This window comes from Culex quinquefasciatus, chromosome 3 (assembly GCF_015732765.1).
Source record: "Culex quinquefasciatus strain JHB chromosome 3, VPISU_Cqui_1.0_pri_paternal, whole genome shotgun sequence".
Classification (NCBI taxonomy): Eukaryota; Metazoa; Arthropoda; class Insecta; order Diptera; family Culicidae; genus Culex; species Culex quinquefasciatus.
Window position 1 is genome coordinate 174,903,039 of NC_051863.1, and position 12,437 is coordinate 174,915,475.

General features: G+C 43.5%; 1 protein-coding gene across 1 annotated transcript in view; it reads left to right on the forward strand.

The window, feature by feature from the left end:
• The first annotated feature begins 734 nt into the window (after window positions 1-734).
• The window catches only part of LOC6047868 (obscurin), a 79,151-nt gene continuing 67,448 nt past the window's right edge, over window positions 735-12,437 (forward strand). Inside the window, exons 1-2 of the mRNA XM_038261358.1 lie at window positions 735-6,288; window positions 7,421-7,537. Of these exons, the coding sequence (XP_038117286.1) occupies window positions 1,765-6,288; window positions 7,421-7,537 (4,641 nt within the window). The 5' untranslated portion in view covers window positions 735-1,764. The remainder of the gene's footprint in view (window positions 6,289-7,420; window positions 7,538-12,437) is intronic.

Here is a 12,437-nt window from a genome sequence, read left to right on the forward strand (position 1 = left end):
AAAATCACGATCTGTTTCTTTCTTGCACGATGATGGATCCCCAAGCTGTCGAGTGATTTCCCGCAAAAGGATGAAAATGGCCCAAGTGATGAAGGAGTGACGGATTGCATCGCGGCGACTTTTCCGTCAAGGATTCGGGGGCGCACGCCAGAGACAATAAACGCGGTTGGATAAATGTTTACTGTTGCCTCGGAAAAAACAACGCTCATTACTGAAGATTAATTTGAAGTCATACATCTGGTGTTATTTTCAGTATTATTTGTTAAAAAAAAAGTTAGTTTCAAGGTGAATTCCAAAAGTTTTTCTTGAACCTGTCATATTTCATTTAAAATCGAAATACCATCCAACTCACTTTTTTAAGAAAATCATGTTTGACCGTTGCAACTACTGCACTTTTCGAAATCCTTCAATATCTCACAGCTCTCTCGCACTTCGTCAACGCTTTCTCACGTTCGCACTATTACTCTCTCATTCTCAGAAAAACACACAGTCTCAAGCTAAAATGTGCAACATAGAGGTGCAAAACACACCTTTCCTAATGTTGGCCGCTCTCGCGAGAGAAAAAATTTCCACTCTTTCTCTTTCGCTCGCTTTTCCTCAGTTCTCTAGACGATGATTTGCGAGCCGGAGCCAAGCAAGATCGCGCGAGACGACGCGAGTGGAAACTTTAGAATAAAAGTGGGTGCGGGAAAATTATTTATATTTAAAACCAGTTCTCACGTTTGCCGCAGAACACCCCACTTTGGCGGCATCAGTCTACCGCGGACAGTCACTCGAAAACGATCGTTGAAACCGCGACTTGATCCACTCCGGCCTGCTGAACCAGCTGCTGGACTTGGACCCCGGGACCAGAGCATCATCTGGAACTTGCGTGGAAATTTGTGAAATTTTGTGAATCAAGTTCGAGGAAGAAAAACAGCCATTCATAGCAAGTGTAAAGTGATACTGTGACACAACAGTCGTTTGACTCAGCGGCGTGTTTCGGATGCTGTAAAGTGTCAACGAGAGCCAAGATTTACGAGATCACTGTCAAGAGTGGTTGATGATCCGCAGAATTAAAAATAATTGAAGAAACGGGGAAGCCTGCCTAGAAGATAAAGCATTTTCACGTAATATCACCGAGGAATTTTGTGATTTCGCGGGACCGTGAAGACCAAAAGGCCAGAAAAGCCGTGACGAACGCATTTTATTTTTAGTGGAAACCGAAGGCTTTCTCGTTTTGTGCTCGCGTTAAAAGGAACAGAAGCTGTCAGTCAAAATCATTCTCAATTTTTGCGAGAAAACAACGGAAGAATACCGTACCTTGCGAAGATTTGGAGGTCGAATAGCAGTGACTTCAAGATTTTACCCCCCGGTGAAGTAAAGAAGAAGGAAAACTCCCAAATTTTCCGCGAAAACGCAACATCGCCCGGTTAAAAATAGAACTGCATTTGGTCCAGAAGTAACCTGAGGTCTGAGCAAATCCCCGAAAATCTATGCTCCACTGACTCACTCGTCTGAGTTAGACGATGCTGCTCGGCGTCAGACAGACTCAACAGCACGTGCTTCTGGATCGGGAATCGCATTAGTCAAATCGCGCGCTGGTGCAGAAGAAGTGTACACGCCGTCGCCCGCTATTAATAGCGCAGAACTCGAGGAAGAGAGTTCGAAAAAGTAGATCAACCCAAATCTAGCCGCAATTAAGCAAATGTTCCGCTGTTGCCTGGAGCGGCAACAGAACAGTGAAATTTCAACAGACACGTTCAGACCTCCCAGGAAGCCAACATGTCTTTCTGTCGCATCACCGGCAAGTGCCGGTCACTGCCGAAGCCAAACTATTTCCCCATGCTGCCACCAATCTCTCCAGCAGATGCCAAACGGTTCTGTCGAGTGACGGGGAAGTCGTACGGACTTCCGTCGCACCACTTCATACCGGTCTGCCTGATCAAATCTTCACGCAAAGAAAAGTGCAAAGTTACCAACATTGCCGGCGAGCTAGACCCCCACCACTACCAGCCAGGAAACTACGGAAATCGCAAGCATGCAGTCGTCGTTGCGTTCCGGTACGTGTTTCCGGTTCTGGACGATACCGACGAAGCGCAGAAAACACTCACCAGCATCTTGGTTCAGAAGAACAAACCAATTGAGCAAAGCCTCTACGTGTACAAAGTCGATGAACGAAACTTTGGGCTGGTTTTCCCAGCCCGCTTGGAAGCTGCCGTCCGCGACGGAGATGTTCGCGATGTAATGCTGGCCAAAGAATCCGACAAACTGCTGATCAAACTCAAAAAAGGCAACAGCGTTTCCGTCAGCCTGAAAACTGTCGAGCAAACCGATCTGGAGCAACTGTACGAGGGTGAAGGTCCTCGCGAAGAGGTCATCAAAAAGCGTGAAAAGGAGGAAGCCAAACGTCCAAAACCAAAGAGCAAATCCAATCTCTCGAGCATCGCAAACATTTTCGAGCAGAAAGAAAAGGTTCAAGATCTTAAGGAAGAGGAAGAACAAAAGTTCATCGAAGCTCATCGCGAAAAGGCTGTCCGCCTTGCCACAGAACGTCGTGAACGTCAACTCGCCGAGAAACTCAACGCTTTGAAACTCAGCGAACACCTAATCACGCAAGAAAGTGAACTTGGTGACCTAGTCAAGCCAATGATCGAGTCCTGGGATTGGAACACCTTGGAAAAAGAAGCCGCTGAAAACAGCGCAAACGAAGTGTCGATCAAGAATCTTCCAGAACCCGTTCAAATCACCCCCGTCGAACTTCCACCCAAACAAATTCAAGTCGATCACGCGATCCTCGAAAAATCCTCCGGCATGGAGGCAGCCTCTTACGTTGGAACAATAAACCCAACCAAGATCGAAATCAAATCCGATCGTCTCAAAGCAATGAAATCCCTCACCCCAGAAACCTTGGACGCCCTCGCCCACGTAGAAGAAAAGCTAGCCTCCCAGTCGGAACTCTTCCCCCATCTGGACGACCTCGCCTCAGTCATCGCCCGCATTCAAGACTCCCAAGCTACCACCGTCGACGGCGTCCCCGGCGTTAAACTCATCGTCAACCACCAGGAAGTCTTCATCCCCGGGCAAACACTAACCATAAACAACAAACCAACCTTCGTACCCGGCCAAACGCTCGAGTCCCAAAACGGAATCCTCGAGTTCGTCCCAGGGGTAACCATCACCGCCCACGAAGGATCGATCCACTTCATCCCGGGTGAGATCGCCCTGACGAAGGCGGGTAAACCGCAGAACTTTATCGCCGGAAAGGTCATCGACGGAAAGTTCGTGTGCGGTCAGGTGTTGACCATCAACGACGAGCCCCAGTTCGTGCAGGGACAGACGATCGTTACGCCCGAAGGTGTCAGCAAGTTTGTGGCTGGGGTTGTGGACGAAGCTACGGGCGTGTTCGTACCAGGGCAAAATATTGAAACGCCAGAGGGAGTAAAGTTCGTCCCCGGACAGACGATCACGGTGAACGGAAAGGAGAAGTTTATCCCTGGACAGACCGTGATGGGTGCCAACAAGGAAATGGTATTCGTTCCAGGTCAAACGGTGGTTGACGAACATGGGGTTTCCAAGTTTATACCAGGCAAAACGGTTGTCACACCGGAGGGTTCCAAATTCGTTCCTGGACAGTACGTGGACGATACCTTTGTTCCCGGTATCACCGAAGGAGACAAGTTTGTGCCGGGAGTTAACATTGAAACCAAGGAAGGATCCAAGTTTGTCCAAGGACAGATTGTTCACACGAAGCACGGTGATGTGTTTATGCCGGGATCAACGACGGTGGCGGAGAATGGAGAGTTGATGTTTGAAATCGCTTCGACTATTGATGCCGTCAAGTTTAGTGAAGCTACTCCGGTTGGGCTGGTTATGGATAGTGATAACATGAAGATCACCGAACCTTCTCTGTGTGTGTTTGGACACATGGTCCAGCAAGAGTCTGGTGTCGAGTTTTATCCGGAGAAGATTAAGCGGGAAGAGCTGCCGCAGGGTAAGATCGTCCCAGGAAAGTTGATCAAACAGCAAGCGAATACTAAATTCATTCCTGGAATGAACGTTGAAGAAGGTTTCATCCCAGGACAGGTGGTCCTCACCGATCACGGTGAGCAGTTTGTACCCGGACAGGTGATTGAAACATCCGAAGGACTCAAGTTCGTCCCGGGTCAGATCATTGAAACGAAGAACGGTGCCAAATTTGTGCCCGGACAAACGATGCAGACGGCGGATGGTCCACGATTCGTGCCAGGTCAGATCATCAATACGAAGGCCGGACCAACGTTTATTCCTGGCCAGGTAATCAGTACCGATGATGACGGAGAAAAGTTCGTACCCGGCCAGATTGTGGACACGGATGATGGGCCACGGTTTGTGCCGGGTCGGGTTGTGGAGACGGAGAATAAGGTGACGTTCATCCCGGGTAGAATTGTTCAGACAGCTGATGGTCCCAAGTTTGTTGCTCCGGACCTGAAGGATACCGAGGACGGCGATGAAGAGTTCTTGGTGCAGAGTTACACCGTGACTCCGGAGGAATTGAAACTGTTGAAGCCAAATCAAACATTGAGCACGATGGACTCGCAGGAGAGTTCTTTGATCGTGACGCTGGATAGTTCGATGCTGCAGCAGCTTTCGGAGGCTGGAATGCACGTTGGACGCCAGGTTGAAGCATCCGCTGTGGATTACGTACTGCAAAGTACCAAGGAGCGAAAGGCACTGCAGAAGTTCATTGCCGAACACAACATCCAGAATGGCAGTGTGGATGTATTGGAGAATATATTCGACGGCTTGAAGTCGGTTTGCAGTCGGGTTAACCTGGAATCGTTGCAATGTGAACTCAACGAACGGAAGCCTATGGATGTTTCCGTTTGCAATGGATCAGTGGGAGTGGTGGATGCATTGGCAACTAACTTGGCTTCAATCTTGGCGAATACTGACGAAAATGAGAATCGCACCATGTACGAGGTGATCGCTGAAGCGATTAAGATGTCCAACGGCGAATACAGTATCGAGGAGCTTCAGCACGTGATGCAGAATCCGGCTGCGGTGGATTACCTGGCTGGTATGGTAAACAAGACGATCGTGAAGAACAACATTGATCAAAAGTTAAAAACGATTACCGCGTTGGTTGGAGATAACGAGCAGAGTGGAGAGACGGCTGTTGCAAGCCACACAGCGATCGAGGAGTTCTGTCAGCTGATGGACAATGATCGTATGTCGGAAGCGTTTGTCAATTTGTTGAAGAAGGACGAAAATCTGTTCAAGTCTATTGTGAGTGGACTGAAGACTTCTGGGTTGGCGGAAGATACTGTCAATATTGCGGAGATTTTGCAAGCTGCCGTGGTGGATAGTATTCAGGAGAAGGCACAGTGTGCACTGGTGGAGTTGATGGTAGATCCGAACCACGATCAGTTGACGGCGTTGTTGAAAAAGTCCGAAGGATTGGCACTTGCGTTAGGCAACAGTAAAGAAGCTGAGACGTTTGAGTATCTGATGAAGCATCCGGAAGCGTTGAAGGATTTGAACAAGGATGATGATCTGTTCACCATCATCAACCGAGTGTTGATTATGGAGGAGCTGGCCCAGGATGACGACGAGTATCGGGAGTTGATCGATAGTTTGGAGAAGACTCCGGCGCACGCAACTAGTAGTGATAAGCTGCGAGAGTTGATCCGACAGAGTGGAGCTCTTTCGTATGCTCCTACCAAGAAGCTCGCGATCGAGACATCCAAGGATGTTCCCATTTCGCTGTTCTACACCAACAATCAGCTAGCCATTGAGGAGTTCTTCCTGAAGAGTGGACAAACCCAGCGACACTGTCCGAAGGCTTTCCTGATCATCAAGAAGGGCATCCAGGCTGTCATCCCGCGGGAATCCAGCCATGAAGTGCTTGCTGGCAAGATCGCCTACACCGTGCTGGACGAGAACGGCATCCGGCACTTCCAGCCGATGAACGTGCTGAACGCGCTCAAAATCACACCCCGATTCCTGAATCGGTTCTCGATGTACACTTGTGATATCGCCGAGGAGCTGGACAATGACACGCTGAGCAGTAGCAGCAGCCACGATGGGGAGTTTGAAGACGTGTACTGTTACGGCCGGCCATTGTCACGGCGGGGTTCGTTGAGAGTGCCAGCGGTTAATGGAGGAAATGGTGCTCCGTATCCCAGGAGAGGAGACAGACTGGACAGCTACGGCTACTTGGGATCGACGCCACCGTCGACACCACTGTCACATCGCAAAACGACAGCTCCAGCGGCCAGGATTCACCACCAGAAGCATTATCCGCTGCATCACGTTGAGAATGTTAAGGTGAGTGTTTTTTTCGCGACTAGGGTGTTGGTTTGTTGCAATTGGAAATTGTGCGTTACCCGATATTGATCAGGTGTCAAGAAAAGATTGTTGCTAGTCCGCTATATTTAGCTTAGGCCAAACAACAGCTGCCCTTCAAAAGTGAGATAGGTTTTATTACTATCGACGTCGTAAATGTCGTGCGTGTGACATCGTATCATAGTGCGGACCCGAGCAAAAAATGTTCCTATTTCATGTGAACCACCGAACTCTCGGTCAAGGTGCTCCGCGTTGGACGTTTTCAGGTCACAATGTTCTCCGAAATCACGCAGGTGAACAGGTGCACTGGACAGTTTGCGCTGCGAAGGAAATATTTTGCGTTTTTCAAGTCAAAAGTGGATGTTTCGCAAAAAAAAAAACGAACATCGTGTAAAGTTCTGTTCGGACAACGGTAACAACGCGTTTTCAGTACCGAAATACCACAGCAGCGCGTGCACCTCTCCATTAGCGAATCGTTCATAAATTCCTCCCACTTTCAACGTGCTGTGTTTTGCAACGTGTGCCCATGAAAATAGAGAAAACAGGAAGACTTTGAGTTTGATCGTCAGTGCAAATTTGTTGCTTATGTTTGTTGCGGAGTTTTTTGTTGTTTTTTTGCTCGGGTTCACCAAACTGAACCTTGTACCACTGCCATCGTAGATCTTAGCGCAAAAGCTGATCGACCTCCGTTACAAATGACAGTTCTGGCGCGAGAAGAGATATGGTGAACTTTAACAGGCTCCGTGAATGTACACAATTTTTGCTCGATACTCGGACGGCGTTGCCGCGCCGATCTTCGAACAATTGCCCCGTCTTACAACAGGGTCGATATTTTTAAACTTTTTCAAGCAGCAAACGAAAAAAAATCGCGTCTCTTCGCATCACAAGTAGTAATTTTCGCTGCGATACACTTCGACGAAGCACAATCTGCGGCCTCCTTAAAATAGACCGCTTAAACGAAGAAGCGCGCCGAACCCCAACCAATGGCCGCCGCCAACGCGCCCGGAAAATCTGTTGCAACAAATCAACCACAAGTAGATAATGAGCCGCTCCACAAACGCTGGACCATCTGGTGTTACGATGCTATGAATCTTTCCCGTTTCCCCTTTTTCAGACTCTCCCGATGGCGATGCGGATAGCGATCAAGGCCTCACTTTCGCGGGAAGCGCCGATCATGAAGTCCTCCAGCCGGGACTACCTGCACCGGTCCTCGTCGCTTGCCCGGCTCAAGTGATTTGTGGATCCTGGGCTTTAGTTTTTAACCGCACACCTGTATAGAGTTTATCCCATGAGTGAGCTGTGGTCTATTAGCTGCTAAGCGCCTGATTTTGGTTATTTTATAGAAATATACATTACGCAATCTAATAAGACTTTTTCAAAGATGTATACATTGTATTAGTTACACCTGTGCACAAACCCCCACTACACTGCTGTTTCAACTGATGCTGCATAGTATTTATACTCTTTGATAGGTATAGACGAAACAACAACGGTTTCTTTTTAAACAAACATAATCTGACACATAATAAAGAAAGTGAAAATCGACACTTCCAGGAAGTTTGTTTTCCTTCACGACACGAGAAACCCCCATCATCTGGTTCATCACGATTTCCTGGGAAGCGATTCGCCGATTCGCAGACCATTTTTGCACATCTGATACCGCTGAACCGTGGTTTTTTGACCACTCTAAACTCACAACATCCTTTAATTTGATCCCTCCAACGTACCAAGGTCCAACGCCCGTTGATTGTTTACTTATGGTGGATCGACATTTCAGTAGAATTAGCTGCACTGGTAAAACCAGTTTTCGCGATGATCCGCAACTTTTGAGCGCATTTGCGAGAAAGTGAATCAAGATATTCGAGCTGTCCTAGATTTGAGGGGTGGCCACAGCACAGACCTTGTTCTGCCACGGGTCAAAACATTAGCTGCGGTTCACTGCAAAGTCTAAACCACCGCGACTTGCGGAGGAGATGATGATGTTAGATTGCTGCTGCAGTGTCCCTCCGAGAGTGTAGGTGGAAAACCCAAGCAATTAGTCTCTTTCGAGGGAGGAGCAACGAGGAGTGTGGACGCCGCTAGGGTGATTAATCATGCCCTGGCCAGGGCTAATCGAGGACGTTCTTGAGCTGTCATAGAGGCGGGTAAGAAATATTGTCTTTGGCATTGAAAATGTTCGATAATTTTAGATACCTCCATGGAGTCGCGTGGTTTTTCCATGGAGTCACGAAAGACCACGCGACTCCATGGAATTTCGCCAAAATGAAAACACTCATCGATTTGGTAATACATCGGGTAAACATCATGCAAACGCTTGCTCAATTTCCTGGCTGGTCGTCCCGCGAACAGACAAGCATTACACGTATATCGTAAACCTATTAAAATATTGTTTTTGCACGCATAAAAAGATTGGAGATGCTCAAAAAGCGAGAAGGGAGCCATAAAAAACGCTCAGTCTTGTCAGCCGGACGAAGACAGAAGTGAGCCGAACCGGTTTAATGCGGTAAGCACACTTAAGTGTCCTGGATTTATTTGTTTGGTTACGACTCATAGAATTGTCAAATGCCGGTATCTATAATACTTAATCTATAATATTTAAAAAAATAATCTCTTCGAAAAACAATATTTCAAAATTTAAATATAAAAGGTATGACATCAAGACAAATGTTCCAAATACATGAATATTGTTCAACATATTTTTAGTTATTTTAAAACACTTCAAATTTCTTAGCAAATGACCATTTGACGTTATCCATTAAATTTTAATCTGGAATAACACAGCATGATAGTCAGCCAGATTTCAAAATATCAATTGCAACAATGCAACAATTTCTAAAGATGCATGGACATTATGGAGCCTACCACAATACATGTTTTTAATAAAAAAATTGAAACAAGCCCAGGGTGACCACTCGAATTACATTTTTAAATACTTGACTTTTCCCGACATTTTCCAGACTCTTCCAGATAGCTCAAATAATAGACATTTCTTATCTAAAGAATGATTACAAAAAAAATTGTGTATAAGTAAAGTCAATATCAACCACTGAAAAAAAATTCTAAGTTAATTTAAAAAAAATCCAACTATTGGCATTTTTTGTAAAAACAAAAACTGAACAACAAATCAAAAAATACATCAAAAATGGAAATTCATTATTTATGAATCAGAATAGAAACATAAACAGTTCGTAGTCGAAAAAAATCGAAAGTTCAACAATACTTATAACTTTCATGTTATTTTTTATATTGGAAAACGTATAGTTTTTGATAGGGCATTTGTCCCTATTTTGGGCCTAGTACGTATTTTGGGTCTACCAAACTTAATTCAACGAAATTGAGCATTTCACCAAATCTGGCAGAGATCTGCCACTTGAGAATGATACATGCAGTCATTATCTTCATTTTGGCCGGCAAGGATCATTCACTTTTTCCTCCTAAATTAGAAATAAAGCAAAAAATATATCACTCTTCACAATTTTCTTGGCAAATCGCTAGGTGCCCATTAGGTCCAAAATATTCACCACTTTTGCTTACCACTTGTTGACACTCAGCGTCACGGTTTTCATCGCTCAGCACATGAGTGAGAGTTGTCCCCCGAATCTCGAACCACCGGCAATGTGTTTTTATTGGTGGGTTGCACAATCCCATTGCAAAAACAATCACAAAACTGCCACCAAATCAATAAAATAACTGATTGAAGTCGTTCGTCCATATCGGAGAGAAATGGATATATTTTCGGTACATTTGACAATTCTACAAACTGTGCCAGTGTGTGTGCGCTTCTCGAATTTCACAGTCTTTCTTGCATATTACGAGCTTGTTGTTTGGCTACGCAACAATTGTTTAATTATGTTTAAAACTCGTAAAGAATGATATAAATCATGTCCAAGCTAATTGTGCACGTAATGCAAGTGAAATCAATCATTCTAATGTTTATTTGTGGCTTAAAACATCACAATGATTTAGCATATTTGTCGACCGAATTTGTGCGGCTGTACTGTACGAGCTGGGGCTGAACCGTACGTCATAAAAAGTTCGCCACGTGCTTCGAGATTTCAACCAATCAGAAGGTAGGTCGAAAATATGCACAAAGAAGGTCGTATGCTAGGAGCAATATCCCCAACATAGGGGCAAAAAGTGTTTTAGTTTTTCGTGCTTTTACAGCGATATAATGTATTTTTATCAAAATGTTGATAATGTACGAGCTTAAGCATTAAAAATCCAACTTATTCATGTATAACAAACTAGGCTGCCAATAGCAGTCTATGAGAATAAATCAAATTAAAAGTGCGCTCTGCTTAGTAGGCCCAAAATAGGGACAAATACCCTACTTCGTTTCAAATAGAAAAGACAAAAAGTAAAAAAAAACTGAATTTAAAATTTCATGCCTACTTTTCCCACTTATTTTAAGCAAAATGTTTTTTTTTTTCGTAGAACAAAAGTTGCTCAAAATGAACTCCTAAACACGGGAAAAATGAAAACATTCGAAAAAAATTGGGCAGTAGAGGGTTAACTTTACCTCTTGTTGATAAACAAAAATTTATAGAGATCATTGGATTTATAAAAAATATTATTAAAATCTGTGTAAACTGCATCTAATATTTATTAAGATTTTCCATACTCAAATATAGCTTTTCCATACTCAAATATATTAAAATAGTGAAAAGAACCTTAAATTGGAAGTGATTTATTAAAGCAGAATTGAGTGAATTAAATTTGAAAATTGTACAAAATATCAAAAAATTATTCAAGAGTTGAAATTAATTTTCAAACAAGTATGCTTGGAATTCCCGACTTTTTTCTGATTTGGCGGATTTTTACGAATTCCCGACATTTCCCGATTTTCCGACATGAGATGCCACCCTGAACAAGCCATACCAGTTGAAAATTAAAAATATACAAATTAAATTCTTTCAATATCACTAAAGTTTACGGTAATTATACATAAAAAAAATCTACTGTTATTTTTTTGTTTACGTTCTAAAACAATCTGAATTTAGACAATTGAGCAGTTCTCTAGGATTTCGGTCATTCGATTTTTTTTTGTATTTTTTAATCCGACTGAAACTTTTTTGGTGCCTTCGGTATGCCCAAAGAAGCCATTTTGCATCATTAGTTTGTCCATATAATTTTCCATACAAATTTGGCAGCTGTCCATACAAAAATGATGTATGAAAATTCAAAAATCTGTATCTTTTGAAGGAATTTTTTGATCGATTTGGTGTCTTCGGCAAAGTTGTAGGTATGGATACGGACTACACTAGAAAAAAATAATACACGGTAAAAAAAATTTGGTGATTTTTTTATTTAAGAGCGAGTCCACGAGCAAAGCATACCCATCTCGCATCGACCTCACCAATCTGCCTGAAATTTTCAGGGGTTGTTTGTACATATAAAACTAGCATCTGGCCAAAATATGAGCACTCTAGGTCAACGGGAAGTGGGGCAAATCGGGACACAAAGTTTAAAGGTTCAAAAACGTCAAAAATCTTAAAAAGGCTATAACTTTGGCAAAATTCAATTTATTTTCAATGTTCAAAATGCATCTGAAAGGGTTTAAAAAATGCAACAAAATGCAGGATAGAGCATCCCAATTGGTTAAACCTAAAGGGAGTTATTGGCATTTTAGTGAAAAAAAAGCATAATTTTCAAACTCAAATAAAAAAGTGTTCCATCCAGATATCAACTCGGTTCGACCTGCAGCTTGTAGGGGACATCTGGGACTACCATCTGAAACTGAGAACGCTTTGGGTAAGGCAGTTTAACATATTAAATAGACACTTTTACTTTTAGTGATTTTTTTGGTCGTAAATTTTTGATCGGGGGACCCCTTAGATCCCATTTTCTGGTGATATTTTTATCATATTCGTGTTCCTGAGACAATTTCACAATAGAAACATGCATAAAAATGTTTATTTTGATCCATTTTAACCCTTTAAAAAATAAAAGTTAAAAAAAAACCTCCATTCACATTTATTGAAAATCAAGCTCGTTTCCAAGGATACTAGATGACACCAGAAAAAAGAAGCTTTTTAATTTTTTTTAACTTTTATTTTTTAAAGGGTTAAAATGGATCAAAATAAACATTTTTATGCATGTTTCTATTGTGAAATTGTCTCAGGAACACGAAT